This window comes from Carlito syrichta, unplaced genomic scaffold, assembly GCF_000164805.1.
Source record: "Carlito syrichta isolate Samal-C Ts95f unplaced genomic scaffold, Tarsius_syrichta-2.0.1 Scaffold288347, whole genome shotgun sequence".
In the NCBI taxonomy this organism is placed as follows: domain Eukaryota; kingdom Metazoa; phylum Chordata; class Mammalia; order Primates; family Tarsiidae; genus Carlito; species Carlito syrichta.
Genome location: NW_007232443.1, coordinates 548,739 through 562,064, shown reverse-complemented (window position 1 = coordinate 562,064; position 13,326 = coordinate 548,739). Strand labels below are relative to the sequence as shown.

At 50.6% G+C, this 13,326-nt stretch overlaps 1 protein-coding gene across 1 annotated transcript in view; it reads right to left on the bottom strand.

The window, feature by feature from the left end:
* DSCAML1 (DS cell adhesion molecule like 1) overlaps nucleotides 1–13,326 on the bottom strand; it is a 348,081-nt gene that overhangs the window by 41,116 nt on the left and 293,639 nt on the right. Inside the window, 4 exon segments of the mRNA XM_021710263.1 lie at nucleotides 2,044–2,114; nucleotides 3,564–3,731; nucleotides 12,276–12,404; nucleotides 13,014–13,110. Coding sequence (XP_021565938.1) covers nucleotides 2,044–2,114; nucleotides 3,564–3,731; nucleotides 12,276–12,404; nucleotides 13,014–13,110 — 465 coding nt within the window.

Sequence of the window (13,326 nt, the reverse complement as noted above, 5' to 3'; positions counted from 1 at the left end):
TAGGGCTGATTGCAAATTTATGTCATAAAGCAGGGGCGATCCGTCTCGTGGAAAGAGTCTTAAAATGAAGTGACTTATCTTCAAGTGAATCTTTATTTTTCATTAATCTGTTTCTCAGTGTTAAAAAAAAATCTCCTGAGAAGTCAGCCCAAAATTTATTGACCGGCTGGTTCATTCTGAAGTTCCAACTTTCTAATCAATTTTATTTTTCATTATGAGACTTTGGAGAAATAAATCTGATTCTAAATTTTTATCGACCTCTGGGTCAGAGCTTTGTAGCCAAACATCTGGGTATTTTACATACTTATTCATTCCTGCCCTCCCCCCTGCCCCCCTGCTGCCTTGGTGTATATTCCTAGGAGGTGGGGTCATAGTTGAGACACAGAGTAGATTTGGGCATGAGGCTCTGGGCCTCCCCCTTAGTTTTTGAGGAAAGCTCCAGAGTCCAGATAGGAATTGGGAGGGGAACCATGGACCCAGGTGTCCACTAGGTAGGCTGTCCCCCAGGAAGAACCAACTGCCCAGCCCGCTTCTCTTTCCTCCTGGTCATTTCTCTAGGGAGGGAAACAACCAGGCTGCTGCTACTACTGCTGCGCTTGGGGTGTGTGTGTGTGTGTGTGTGTGTGTGTGTGTGTGTGTGTGTGTGTGTGTACGTGTGCATGCTCATAGTCTTTCTAGGGGAAATACTACTAGGTCCTTCTGAATCTTTCCTGTTCTCAAGTGTTCCTTGCACAAGAGTCCAGAAGGAGACTAAAACATCTGGGCTTTTCCTATTAGGAGTCAGGAACGACTGATCCCTGATGAAGATGGGCAGCCCTCAAGCCCCACTGTTGAGATGGCAAAGCTCCCAGAAGAACACGGACTGTCCCTGAGAACACTCAGTTGTAGAACACTGTGCGATGGGCTGTGGAGGGAAGACTGACGGGAGCTCTAGACTGCGTGTTGAAGTCCTAGCCTGTCCCTATGGGAATGACACGGGCAGGTACCTCACATCTTGTACTCATGATGTCCTCTAATGGGCTGTGATAAAAATGCCTCCTCCGGCTGCTCCCCAGGAACAGGGAGAGGGTCAGAGAAGTCTGTGGAGGAGAAAGCACTTGGAGACGGGAAGCTGCTGGATTGCCCCCTCTCCTGTGACTGTGGATGGGTGTGGCAGTAGGGCCGGAGCTGCCCAGGAAAGCATTTCTTGGTTCTGCTCAAGGTTTTTCTGCTCTCTCTGCACAGCTGTGGAATCTCCTCTAAGATTTTGCCTAATTGACAAGCTTCAGTCACCTCCTACCTACAGGTCTCTGCCCCTTAGAAATGGTGGTGACACATACTGATTTCTTTCCTCTGCTACTCCTCCACCCTCAGAGGTAGGGATGGCAGGTTTTTTGTTTTTGTCTCTTTTGAAGTTGGGCGTCTCACTTTGTTGCCCAGGCTGGAGTGCAGTGGCACAATCACGGTTCACCACAGCCTCGACCTCCTGCACCAAGCAATCCTTCCACCTCAGCCTCCCGAGTAGCTGGGTGTATAGGTGCGTGCTACCAAGTCTGGCTAATTTTTTTTTTTTGTAGAGATAAGGTCTCAATATGTTGCCTAGGCTGGTCTCAAATTCCTGGGCTCCATCGACCTTTCACCTCAGCCTTCTGAAGTGCTGGGATTACAAATATGAGCTACCACACCCAGGGAGGGCAGGTATTTTCATCCTGGTGTTATAGCAGAGGAACTTGGCACAAAATCAGATCTAATCGCAGGCTCGTTACAACATGTGAGGTCTAGAGGATGGGCCAGGTGGTGAAGAACCATCTTCCCTCCTTGCCACCCCAGGCAGAGCCTCCATCAGAGATCCAGGGCAGAGAAAGGAGTGGGGATTGGTGGGGGGAGCCTGTCCTTTATTTCCCCACTCCTTCCACCCCTCAAACCTCCCTAGGCTTAGTGATAAAAGAAGCCTGGGCATTAATGACACCAGAGACTTGCAAGTCTGCTGGGGGCTTCATCCCCAGACTGAGGAGGGGGCAGGCAGGGAGGCATTGCAAGTGAGATGGCTTCAACCTCACTTACCTTCCAGGTCACTTGGATGCTCTGGGAGGTCACTGGCTGCAAGGTAACATCCATGGGGGGCCCATCAGGAGCTGAGAGGTAGGGGTAAGGAGGAAAGAAGCAACAAGATGAGTTAAGTCTTGGAAGAGAAAAGAGTCCCGCGTTCTAACTCCCATCCCCCTGAGCTAGAGGACCCTGAGGAGAAAAGACAAGCTCAAACAGAGCAGAGGGGCTTTCTTTGCATTCTTCCAAATGATCACAGGGTTTCAATTTCCTCTCCATTTCCCTTAATTTGCTGAAAATATAGCAAATAATGACAGTAAGGTACTACTCTACATCCAATAGGATGGCACACGTTTTTAAAAGTGTGGCAGTGTGAAGTGTCTACTTCCTACAAGGATGTCCAGCGGCAGGGACTCCCATCCACTAATCATGGGAGAGCAAATTGGTGCAATACTTTGGGAAACATTCTGTGTATTCTTTAACAAAAATAAAAATAAAAATAAAACTTTTTTGGTTGTAGGTAGAAGTATTTGACCTTTTGATGACGTTGTCCTTCTCTAACTGCTTATATCCCCTAGAAAAACTCATACAAGTTTGAGAATGTTCATAGCAGTATTTTTGTAATAGTCCCAAACAACAAACAACCCAAATGTTCATCTACAGTGGAATGGACACATAGACTGTAGTACAGTTGTACAACGGAATACTAGGCAGCATGGAAAATGCACAAATGCCACAGCTAGACCCACGTCATGAATGAAGCCTGCAAAAATGCTATGATCAAAACAAGCAGGCCACCAAAGAATATATGAAGTGTGATTTCATGAATACATTCTGTTGGAGAGTAGGCAAAAGTCAACTACATGGTGTGTTGCACATGTGCAGTGACAGTATAAAAAAGAAAAGCAAGAAAATTAGTATTGCACAAGTTAAGACACCAGTTATTCAGAGGCAGGGCTGGGGTTATAGCCAGGAAGGGGGTATGTGAAGGCCCTCTGGCCTGCTGGCAATTGATCATGGATGTTAGTTACACTAGTTGTTACTTTAGGACTGTTTATAAAACTGTGCATTTATGTGATATGCACTTTCCTGCATTGTTTTATATTTCATGATAACACATAAGAGAAAATATGGCAAGAGAAATCTTGTTTAAACTCTCGGGAAACCTCCATGACAAAGGTCACAGAAAATGATCCAGGTGACTAGTAACCCCATCCTTTCCAGATCTGTCTTTTCCAGCCTCCTGGGGCCACGTGGGTGGAGCAGAACCACGGGCAACTCCTCAAAGCCCTGCATGAGCACCCCGCCTGGAAGAGGGTCAAACAGGGGTAGGCACCAAACAGCACCTGGGGAGCTCTTGCCTCCCCGCTTCTCACCACAAGCCTACTGCCCATGGACAGGTGGGTGAACCAGCACCTGGGGAGCTCTCACCTCCCCTCTTCTCACCACAAGCCTACTGCCCATGGACAGATGGGTGTGGAGCCCCAGAGGCTCCTGACCCTGAGGCCCCGGGCAGGAGAGGTGGGCAAGGTGCTCACCAGCCTCCTCGGTGCTGATGGTGAGCTCCTTGCTGGGCTCACTGCGGCCGATCTTGTTGAAGGAGCACACGCGGATGCTGTACACGGAGGCTGGGTGCAGGTCCACGATGTTGGCCTGGTTGATGGTGGGGGAGATGTTGCGTGTGGACTGCTTGAAGTCCCAGGAGTCTGGTGAGAAGACACCTGCGTCAGAGCACAGCCAGGCAAACCGCAGGACCCCTTCCCAGCCTCAAGCATCAGCACAGTCCATCGCAACTCAGGTGCCCAGGGGGTCCAGCTCACATGGACTCTAGAGAGGCAACAGGCCTGAACAGCTTCACAGAGAGTCTGGTCTGTCCCTTGAAGGCCTGTCTTGGGAAAAGTCCAACCTCTTCTGCCACTGGCCAGCTTGGGAGCTTAATCTTCAGACAGGGGTTGGTGAGATGTCCCCCAAGGTCCTTGCCAAGATCATCATTTGCTTGCTATCCCTGAGGGTCTGAGTGGCCAGTGCCCTTCTACCTGGGTATCTCATCACATCAGTGACCTGTTCTAACTGCGAGATAACCCCATCCACCCAGTGGTCCCCATGCCAAGGGGGAAGACAAGTCTTTTTTCTGTGTTCCTTCTTTCTCTGTGTGTACCTGCATTTCTTTTACTTCTTTTTTCCTCCCATTTTTATCTTAGACTTAGGGGGTATACATGTTTCTTTCTTTTTTTTTTTTTTTTGAGTTGGAGTCGCACTCTTTTGCCCAGGCTGGAGTGCAGTGACATGCTCACGGCCACCACAGCCTTGCCCTGTTGGACTCAGGCGATCCTTCTGCTTCATCCTTCCAAGTAGCTGGAACTACAGATGCACACCACCATGCCCGGCTAATTTTTTGATTTATTGTAGAGTCGAGGTCTTACCAACTTACCCAGGCTGGTCTTGAACCCCTGGGCTCAGGCAGTTCTCTCACTTTGGCCTCCCAAAGTGCTAGGATTACAGGCCTGAGCCACTGTACCTGGCCACACATGTATGTTTCTTACATGGACATGTTGTGTAGTGGTGGGGACTGGGTCTCAGGTGGCCCATTCCCCAGATAGTGAACACTGTGCCCAGTATGTACTTCTTTTCCTTGTGTACTTATGAGGTGGTGAACTTGAGTGTTACATGTCAGGGCTAGAGGAGGGTACCAGACTGCCCAACCCAGGCCCTACCCTCTTTCCTTCACCAGCAGGAGAATGGTCTTTGAGTCTTAGTGTCAGAGACCAACAAAAATGAACACGTTCATGACTTATCCAGGGGAACTGGCAGTCCATCTTGGAGCTAATACTTAACAAAATTGTAGAATGTGGAAAAACCAGATAAATGCCATTCAGGGATACTGTCACTAGAAACACTCTGCATCTCCAGGGGAATCTAGTCTCTCATTCAATATATTTTTGCAGTGCACCTACCAAGGAATTCCAGACAAGCATGGGAAGGGGTTGCAGTTATAGCAACACCTCAGCTAGGACCTTCCAAACTGAGAATTCCCAACCAAATTACTTTTTTTGGTATTTTACTTTGAAAAGAAAAAAAAGGCAAAGCACAAGGACACAAGCTGATAGTAGGGCTTAAAAATGTTTCCAGGGCATGTCTGGATGTCACTATTCAGTCTAATTTTCTATGCATCTTAAATCCACAGTAGAGTATCCTGAAAATTCTCAGTAGAAAAGATTACCTTGTATTCACTATAGTTTAATTTCTAAGTTAGGAAAGGTAGTTATTGCATTGTAGAAAGATTGATAAGAAAAAGAGATTTTTTTTGGAGCTAATGCTTGATAAATCACCAGAAGAGACTATACCAGCCCTCCAGGTCTCGATGCTTTCCTCTCTCCCCCTTCCTCCCTCCTCCCCTCCTTCCCTCCCTTCCTTCTTTCTTTCCTTCCTTACTTCCTTCCCTTCCCCCTCCCTTTTTTTCTCATTCTGTGACCCAGGCTGGAGGGCAGTGGTGCATTCATACCTCACTGTAGCCTCCAACTCCCAGGCTCAAGTGATCCTCCCACCTCAGCCTCCTGAGTAGCTGGATTACAGGCGCATGCCACGATGCCCAGCTAATTTTTAAAATTTTTTTTATAGAGATAGGGGTCTTGCTATGTTGCCCAGACTGGTCTTGAATTCTGAACCCTGGCCTCAAGTGATCCTCCTGTAATCCTCCTGTAATCCTGAAGTGCTGGGATTACAGGCATGAGCCACCATGCTTGGCCGAGGTCTTGATACTTGTCAAAACACCACTTTGACTGCACAGGCTCAGCATCTGTGAAAGGCACTGGCCCAGATCCCCATCTGTAGTTTTGCATTTAATTCTTTGGTTTCATGAGCCAAAGGAACAAAATGGCAGGCTGCTGGTGCTCAAAAACACACTATTTTCCCCTTGTCTTTTTAAACACCCTAACCACCAGAGGGTCACTCTGCAGCTCACAGGTTAAACCAGAATTACAAATATTCAGGCTCCTTCCTGCCGCGGGCACCTCTTTGTGGGTTTGGGACAGCTAGCAACATGGAGGCAGGTGTTCACGTCTTTCTGTGGCATCCTGGGAGCTGGCACCAGTTCACAACTCACAGTTGATTTGCCTGTGTTTGTAGGAGAGAGAGTGAGCACAAGTCGGTGCGTTCATTTTTGTTGAGCGCAGGAAAGTGGCAAGACTCGGGTATGTGTCTGGAGAAGAGGCACTCATATTCACCGAGCACCTGTGGGGTGTCAGGTGTCACGCTGGCAAGTTAAAACGCCCACCATTGACTCCTTACACCCTCCTGTGACATCAGTGCCATATATTCCCACAGTATAGGTGCCCTCTGCCTCACCAAGCCCCATTTCCCACTTGGCCTTTCAGGTATGTTCAGTCCTTGGGCTTCTCCCTTCTTCTTGGAACACCCTTCCTTTGGTTCCCTAAGGAAATACCCTCTGGTTTTTATCTCTTCGATCCATTTTCCTCCACCTCTTTGCAGTTGTATCGGCCTCTACCTACCACGAATGGCTAGAGTTCTTCAAGGCTCCATTGTAGGAAGAAGAGACAAAAGAAGAAGCAGAGCCAGAAGAAAGGCTCTGAATGCTGTAGGCACTTAGAGGCAAGGGTGGGAAGGGGTGAGCTGGAAAGGTGAGCAGGAGCCAGGTGTGCAGGGTCTGGGTCCAGCTGTGAAGTTTTGCCTTTATCCTAAGAGCAAGGAAGAGCCATTGGAGAGTTTTATGCCAGCGGATGGCAGTGTTAGATCTGAATGTTGGGAAGACACTCTCAGGGCCAAGGGGAGTGCACGGCCTGTGAGAGGGACGGTCATATTTGTAGAACGAATGGTGGCTGCAGTGTGGAGAACAGATGGAGGGAGGCAGGGGCATGCTGGGGCTAGTCAGGAGGTCATCTTCCTGGTCTAGGGGAGGGATGACAGTGGCTGGGCCTAGGCTGGCGATGGAGATGGAAAGAAGCGGGTAGATTCAAGAGCTACATGGGACACTAAAGCTATAGGACTTGGTAGGGAGAGAGAGAGAGGAAGTGTGAAGGATAACACCAACACTTCCGGCACGCATAATGGATGGTGGTGCTGTTTAAGAAACCCAGGAAGGAGCTGCGTTGTGTCTTCATTTAACATCTTCTTTCGAGGGCTCACTGTTTCGGTGGCAACTGCCCCAGGAGATCCTAAGCTCCCCGAGGGCAGGAGCCATGTCTAAAACTTTGGTCCTCTCCACCTGCACTCGCATGTTCATCACAGCACAACTCACAATTGTACAGCTGTGGAATCAACCTAAACATCCACTAACTGATCAGCGGATAATGAAAATGTGGTGTACACACACTCTGGAATAGTATCCAGCCACCAAAAAGAGTGAAATAATGTCTTTTGCAGCAACTTGGATGGAATTGGAGAACATCATCCTAAGTGAACTAACTCAGGAACAGAAAACCAAACACTGCATGTTCTCACTTATAAGTGGGAGCTAAACTAAGGGTCTGCAAAGGCATGGAGAATAGTATAATGGAGGCTAGAGACTCAGAAGGGGGTGGAGAAGGAGTGGGGGATGAAAAATCACCTGTCGGGTACAATGTGCACAGGTGAGGGTGGTGGGGACACTTAAAGCCCAGGCCAAAAACTATTTGTACCCCCGGAAGCTACTGAAATGAAATAAAGTAAAATAAAATAAAACTTGTGGTCTTCCCTGATTTCACATGTGCTGGACACTTAAACCTGTTGCTGGTTTTCACGTAGAGTCACTTTTCTGTCCCCTGTCCCTTTCTTGGACTTGACGCTCCCCTGCCTTCTGCAGTTGCTGTATGCTCCTGGCCTATCCCTGCTTTGCCTCTCTCAACTGCGGATCACAGGAGGGGAGGGAAGGGTATGTCCTGGAGAACAATTACTTTCCCCCCCTGCTTTTGCTAGTAGTTTTCGGGTGGATTTGACCTTGTGTTCCCAAATCATCTTTCAGGTTGGCACAGAATAGCTCTCTCCCCACAACACTTCCAGACTAATGCATCAGCATCCAATCTGGAGGTCTCTACCTGATTTTCTAAACTTGATCACTGCGGTCTCCCTGACCCTGAATAGCTGAAATCAGGAACCTGTTTTCTTCCCCTTCCTTTGCAGAGTACTGAGCTGGCTTTGGTGAATATTGTCTCTTTTAATATTCCCTTTCATATGAGCCTGGCTTACTCAGATTAACATATTTCATTAAGGGCTCTCTCTCCCTTTCTTCATCAAAGGGTTTATGATGCAAAATATTCTTCTTTAAAAAAATAAGAAAGCAACTGGGGAGATGTCAGTGCCTTCTGCTCTGTGGGCTGCTTGCTGAGAGGGGACTGGGAGGCTCTGGCTTTTCAGGAGACACAGTTACTATAGAGGGGTACAGCCTGGAGAAGAGCCACATCTGGAGCATTTAACTGCCTGTGCTTGGAAACAAATCCATTCCGCATCTCTGATTTTCTCCTTGGATCACGCCTCAGAGCCCCCACAGCAACCTCTCTGCAGCCCAGAGAAGAGGCTCCCTGCGTCACAAAGATAGTTCATGGCATCCCAACACTAGTCCCTCTCGCAGCCACGCTCCGGCCCCCACAGAACGACTCGACTCGTCAGGTGGGCTCACCCCGCGGTGGCCAGCACAGCCTCCACACCAGCTCATGCCGTGAAGCTGCCTTCTGGGCTTGGAGGGCCATCCTCCAGGAACACAGCCCTGCTCCTTGCCTGGCGAACAGAGGCAAAATGTGGTGTCTGCATTTTTAAATCTGCACAGCGCCATCTGATAGATTTGTGTGGACGGTGCTATTTATCATTCAGCATTCATGTATTATTACTCTGCTGCCTGGGGCCAGGAGAAGTCAGCGTGAGTGGGATGGCTTAGAAAGGGCAGACTGGGTAATTTCCCTTGGAAAATTAGCATGAAGAGCAACATGGCAGAAAACCTCGCAAAGGCACCGTTGGGGCAAAGAAGGCGGTCAGGAGCAGATGGTCAGGACCCAGGATGTGTGAGCTGGGTCAGGGGAGGTGGGGGAGGGGAAGCAGAGGCACAGGACCGGGACCTGTGGGAGGTGACAGTGTCCAGGCTCTGTAGTAGGCACTTCCACATACATCATCACGCTCGTCTGAACCACCCTGAGAATGAAGCATTACCGTCTCCATTGTATAGGTTGGGAGATGCCCAAAGATGCTAAGTACTTGCTAGAGATCACATAGCTCGGACGCTTGGTCAAGCCAAGTCTTCTGCTTTGAGAGTGTTTCTCGTTCCACTATTCCACAGGTGCAGGAAGGTGCTCTTAGATGTACCACACACGCATGCGCACACACCCCCTCTCCTTTGAATCATCCCTCGTTCCCTTGGATACCTTGTTCGGTTCTCAAGTAATACAGTTTGTGGTGTGTTACACTTGATTGGATAGTGCTTTGTAATGGTTCTGAGTGTGTGTGTGTGTGTGTGTGTGTGCGTGTGTGTGTGCAGTGTATGTTCTCACTCCAACTGCATCGTAAGCTCCAAGGGCAACATTCTGTCTCCTATTTCTTTTTCTTTCCCCACCACATGGCTCGTGCATGATTCTGCAGAAAAAATATTGGCACTCGGTACATGCAGCTGACTGACAGAGACATACATTTCAGCCTGCAAGTCCCACAGGACTATGAATTGCCACATGAGGCGTCTGAGTTAGAAGAGAGAGAGGAACTTATATTTATTACAAGTTTGCTCTAGCCCCGTGCTTTCTCTTTAATCCTCCAAATAATCCCACGAGAGAGGCATGGACATTGCCTTTTTGCAGACAGGGCAGCTGTGCTGCACCCAGGGTCTCCCTGCCTGTGTCTAGTGACAAGGCACAGCCGTTCTCATGACACACCTGTTCCCAAGTGCCAGGTGGTGACACATGCCCGTCTGGGTGGGCAGCTAGGGCAAGGGACCACTGCCCTCACTGACATCTCTCTCTCTCTGCCCGCCCCGCCCATCCTGGCATTCCCAGCTATGGATGGTTTGTGGTGGTTTCTCATCCTTCAGGGGAGCCAGAAGGGGCTGGGAGAAGACTCAGATGTGGTCTGAGAACAGCATCTTCCCTTTCGTCCTACATTGCTCCCCAGATGTGTGATGTTCTCAGCATCGCCTGCCGAGCAGTGCCCAGGGAGAGGTTTCCACACACTAGAGGGTGGCCAGTGGAGGGGCAACGGGCCACAGGGCAGCATGAGAGAGAAGGGCAGGGAGGCTTGCATAGTGAATCCTAAGGTAGACCGAAAGCCACTCCCTGCAGTGCTCTGCACCCTTGCTTGGTCTCGGCCCTTCCCCTCCCCTGACGTCTTGACCCACTGCCTTTCAGTACTCAAGATCCTGCTCAATGCAGCGTCTACGAGGGACCAGAGAGATGGCTTTCTGGACAACCCCTGTTGGCTGTAGTCCCTCCTTCGCTCTGTGCTCTGCGGCCCTCTTGCACTCAGGATGAACTCCTGGGTGGTGACTGCATCTATTTATTTTTTATTTTTTTAAGTTGGAGTCTCATTCCATCACCCAGACTGGAGTGCAGTGGCATGCTCCCGGCCACCGCAGCCTTGACCTGCTGGGCTCCGGCGATCCTTCTGCCTCAGCCTTCCAAGTAGCTGGAACTACAGGAGCACGCTACCACACCCGGCTAATTTTTGATTTATTGTAGAGATGAGGTCTCGCCAAGTTGCCCAGGCAGGTACCCACGGGCTCAGGCAATCCACTCACCTCAGCCTCCCAAAGTGCGGGATTACAGGCTGAGTCACCGAGCCCGGCTGGTGACTGCATCTAGACTGAAAGCTTCTGAGGGTAGGAATCCTCTTTGTAGGCGCACCTGAATCAAAGATGACTGACCCAGTGCCCAGGACAGAGTTGCTTCTTAAGGGGTATTAAAGGCAGGTCAGAGATGTGCTTTAATGTTAAATGCAGCTCAGAGTGACCCTCCTCATGTCACTCAGCAACCTTGTGCTACATACACATCTACCACGTAGTTGGGCCCTGTGCCAGTGCTGAGAATACAATAGGGATTAGGTCTTGGTCACTCAAGAGGAGAGAACAGCCAGCCAGTCCATGCCACGTGCTGTGCTAAGTAGCAGGGGAGGGGAAGGGCAGAAGAAAACAAAACCTTAGCTTAATCATAGATGAGTTGGTAAGAGGGGGGCGACTGAGCTCTCCAGACCTCTTTTCTGTGTTTTATTTTTACATTAAAAAAAAAATTGTTTTTTGAGTCGGGGTCTCATTCTGTCACCCAGGCTGGAGTGCAGTGGCATGATCTTACAGCCTTGACCCCCTGGGCTCAGGTGATCCTTCCACCTCAGCCTTCTGAGTACCTGGAAATACAGGCACACACCACTACATCTGGCTAATTTTTAAATTTTTTTTTGTAGAAATGAGGTCTTGCTCTGTTGCCCAGGCTGGTCTTAAACTCCTGGACTCAAGCAATCCTCCTGCCTCAGCCTCCCAAAGTGTTGGGATTACAGACGCACCTAGCCTGTTTTATTTTTAATTTAATTTTGAGATGCTAACACAGGCCTATGGCATCAAATTCAAAAGGTGCAAAAGGATCTAGAATGAGAAGTATGTTTTCTTCTCACTTATGTTTTGAAGCCACCCAGGTGCTCTCTGGGCCCCTCAGAGGCCGCCTCCTTGCTGTTCCTGCCAGCACACCGTGGGACCCACTATGGCTTCCCCAGATTCAGGGCACCCATTGATGATGGTGCCCCACGGTGTTTCCCAGTGGGGGGGGCAGCCCCCCAGGAGCAAGGTAGGGTCTGAGAGGAGGGTTCTGGGAAGGGCTCTAGTTGGAAACTTAGGTCCAAGGTGTTCAAGGGCCTGCTATTCCCCAATGACCCATTCTTGGGAAGGACCAGCTCTCTGGCCACCAATCATTCTCCCCACACCAGGAGTGTCCAGATGACCCGGCCAAACTCATGATACCTCTCACCCCACTGAGACAGTCCATGGCCCTGGATTCAGCTCCTTTAAAGTGCTTTAAATCTGATCACCTGGCCCGGGGACAATCGACACCCCTCTCCATCCACTGGGTGGGGGCGGGGGTTGGCAGGTCCTTCCTTCTGCTCCCTGGGTTCCTAGCCCGACCAGTGTCCCGCCCTTCCGAGGCCACAGGTGCTTGCGCCTTGATGGGTGCCCGTGTGTCTGCCTTAGATGGGCAGCCCTGTGGCTCCAGGGGCCAGCCCACCAGCAAGTACAGCCAGGGCATGTAGTGCAAGGGGCCACAGCAGGCCAAGCCCTCACCCTCCTGCCTGGCGCCTACCTGACTTGTTCTTGTACTCAATGTCAAAGCCCGTGATGATGCTGTTCCCGTCGAATCTCTGGGTCCAGCGCAGGTTCATGCTTCGGGCCTTCACCTCTCGGATCTCCAGCTCTGGGGGGTCGGGGGGCTCTGGAGTGTGGCAGGGGAGTGGGCAGGAGTAAGGATGGCAGCAGGGAGCTTGGCCTCCTGCTTAGACCTGGGGATGGATGCCGCCTATGGTCTAGCCAAGGACACCGGTGCCTTGGGGTTTGGGCAGGGGACGAGGGCTGGAGGAGGCCAGCTGTTGGGCTCAGAGGCCAAGGATTCCTGGCTTAGCCTCTTGCCTTACTGCCCTCTCATCCCTGGCCTGAGAGTAGGCAGCCCTTTCTGCAGGGATTCGTCCCTGGCCCGAGAGTAGGCAGCCCTTTCTGCAGGGATTCCCTCGAGTCAATATCTGCTTTCCCTCTCACACAGAGGTCCCAGCCTTCCCAGCTTGATGGTCCCTTTCCACACCTCCTCCTGGGGTCTGGACCCAGCAAACAGACTCCCCTACCCCTCCCCAGAACTGGCAATGGAATCTATAGGGGCTGCAGCCATTGTAAACCTTTGCTGTCTGAAGTGTGCCAGGAAAGGTCCTATCTCCCCACTCTGGGCAGAAGGGAGGCTTATCCCCAGAAGGCCATGTCCCATCATCCTCCACCGTGGTGTGGGCCCTGGCCCCTGGGGAAGCACCTGGGAATGGTGGGGCAGTGAAGGTACCTTGCACAGTGAGTTGGATCAAGCCCCGGTCCTCCCCGTACGAGTTGATGGCATGGCAGCTGAAGAACACAGAGTCCCCACGGTCAGCTGGCTTGAGCTGGGAGGCCACAGGCAGGGACAGGAGGGAGGAAATGGGGAGAGTGTTTTAGAGTGGGCCAGCTGAAGGGGGCACTCCAGGGTACCAGCAAGGCACCTTGTTCTGGGAGGGGAGCCCCCAGGGGCTTTCTCAAGGACTTCCCTTCCCAGAGGGTTCCAAAAATGAAAGTGTAGAGGGCTCTACAAAGGGAGGGGCTGAGGGATGCGAGTGGGGGGG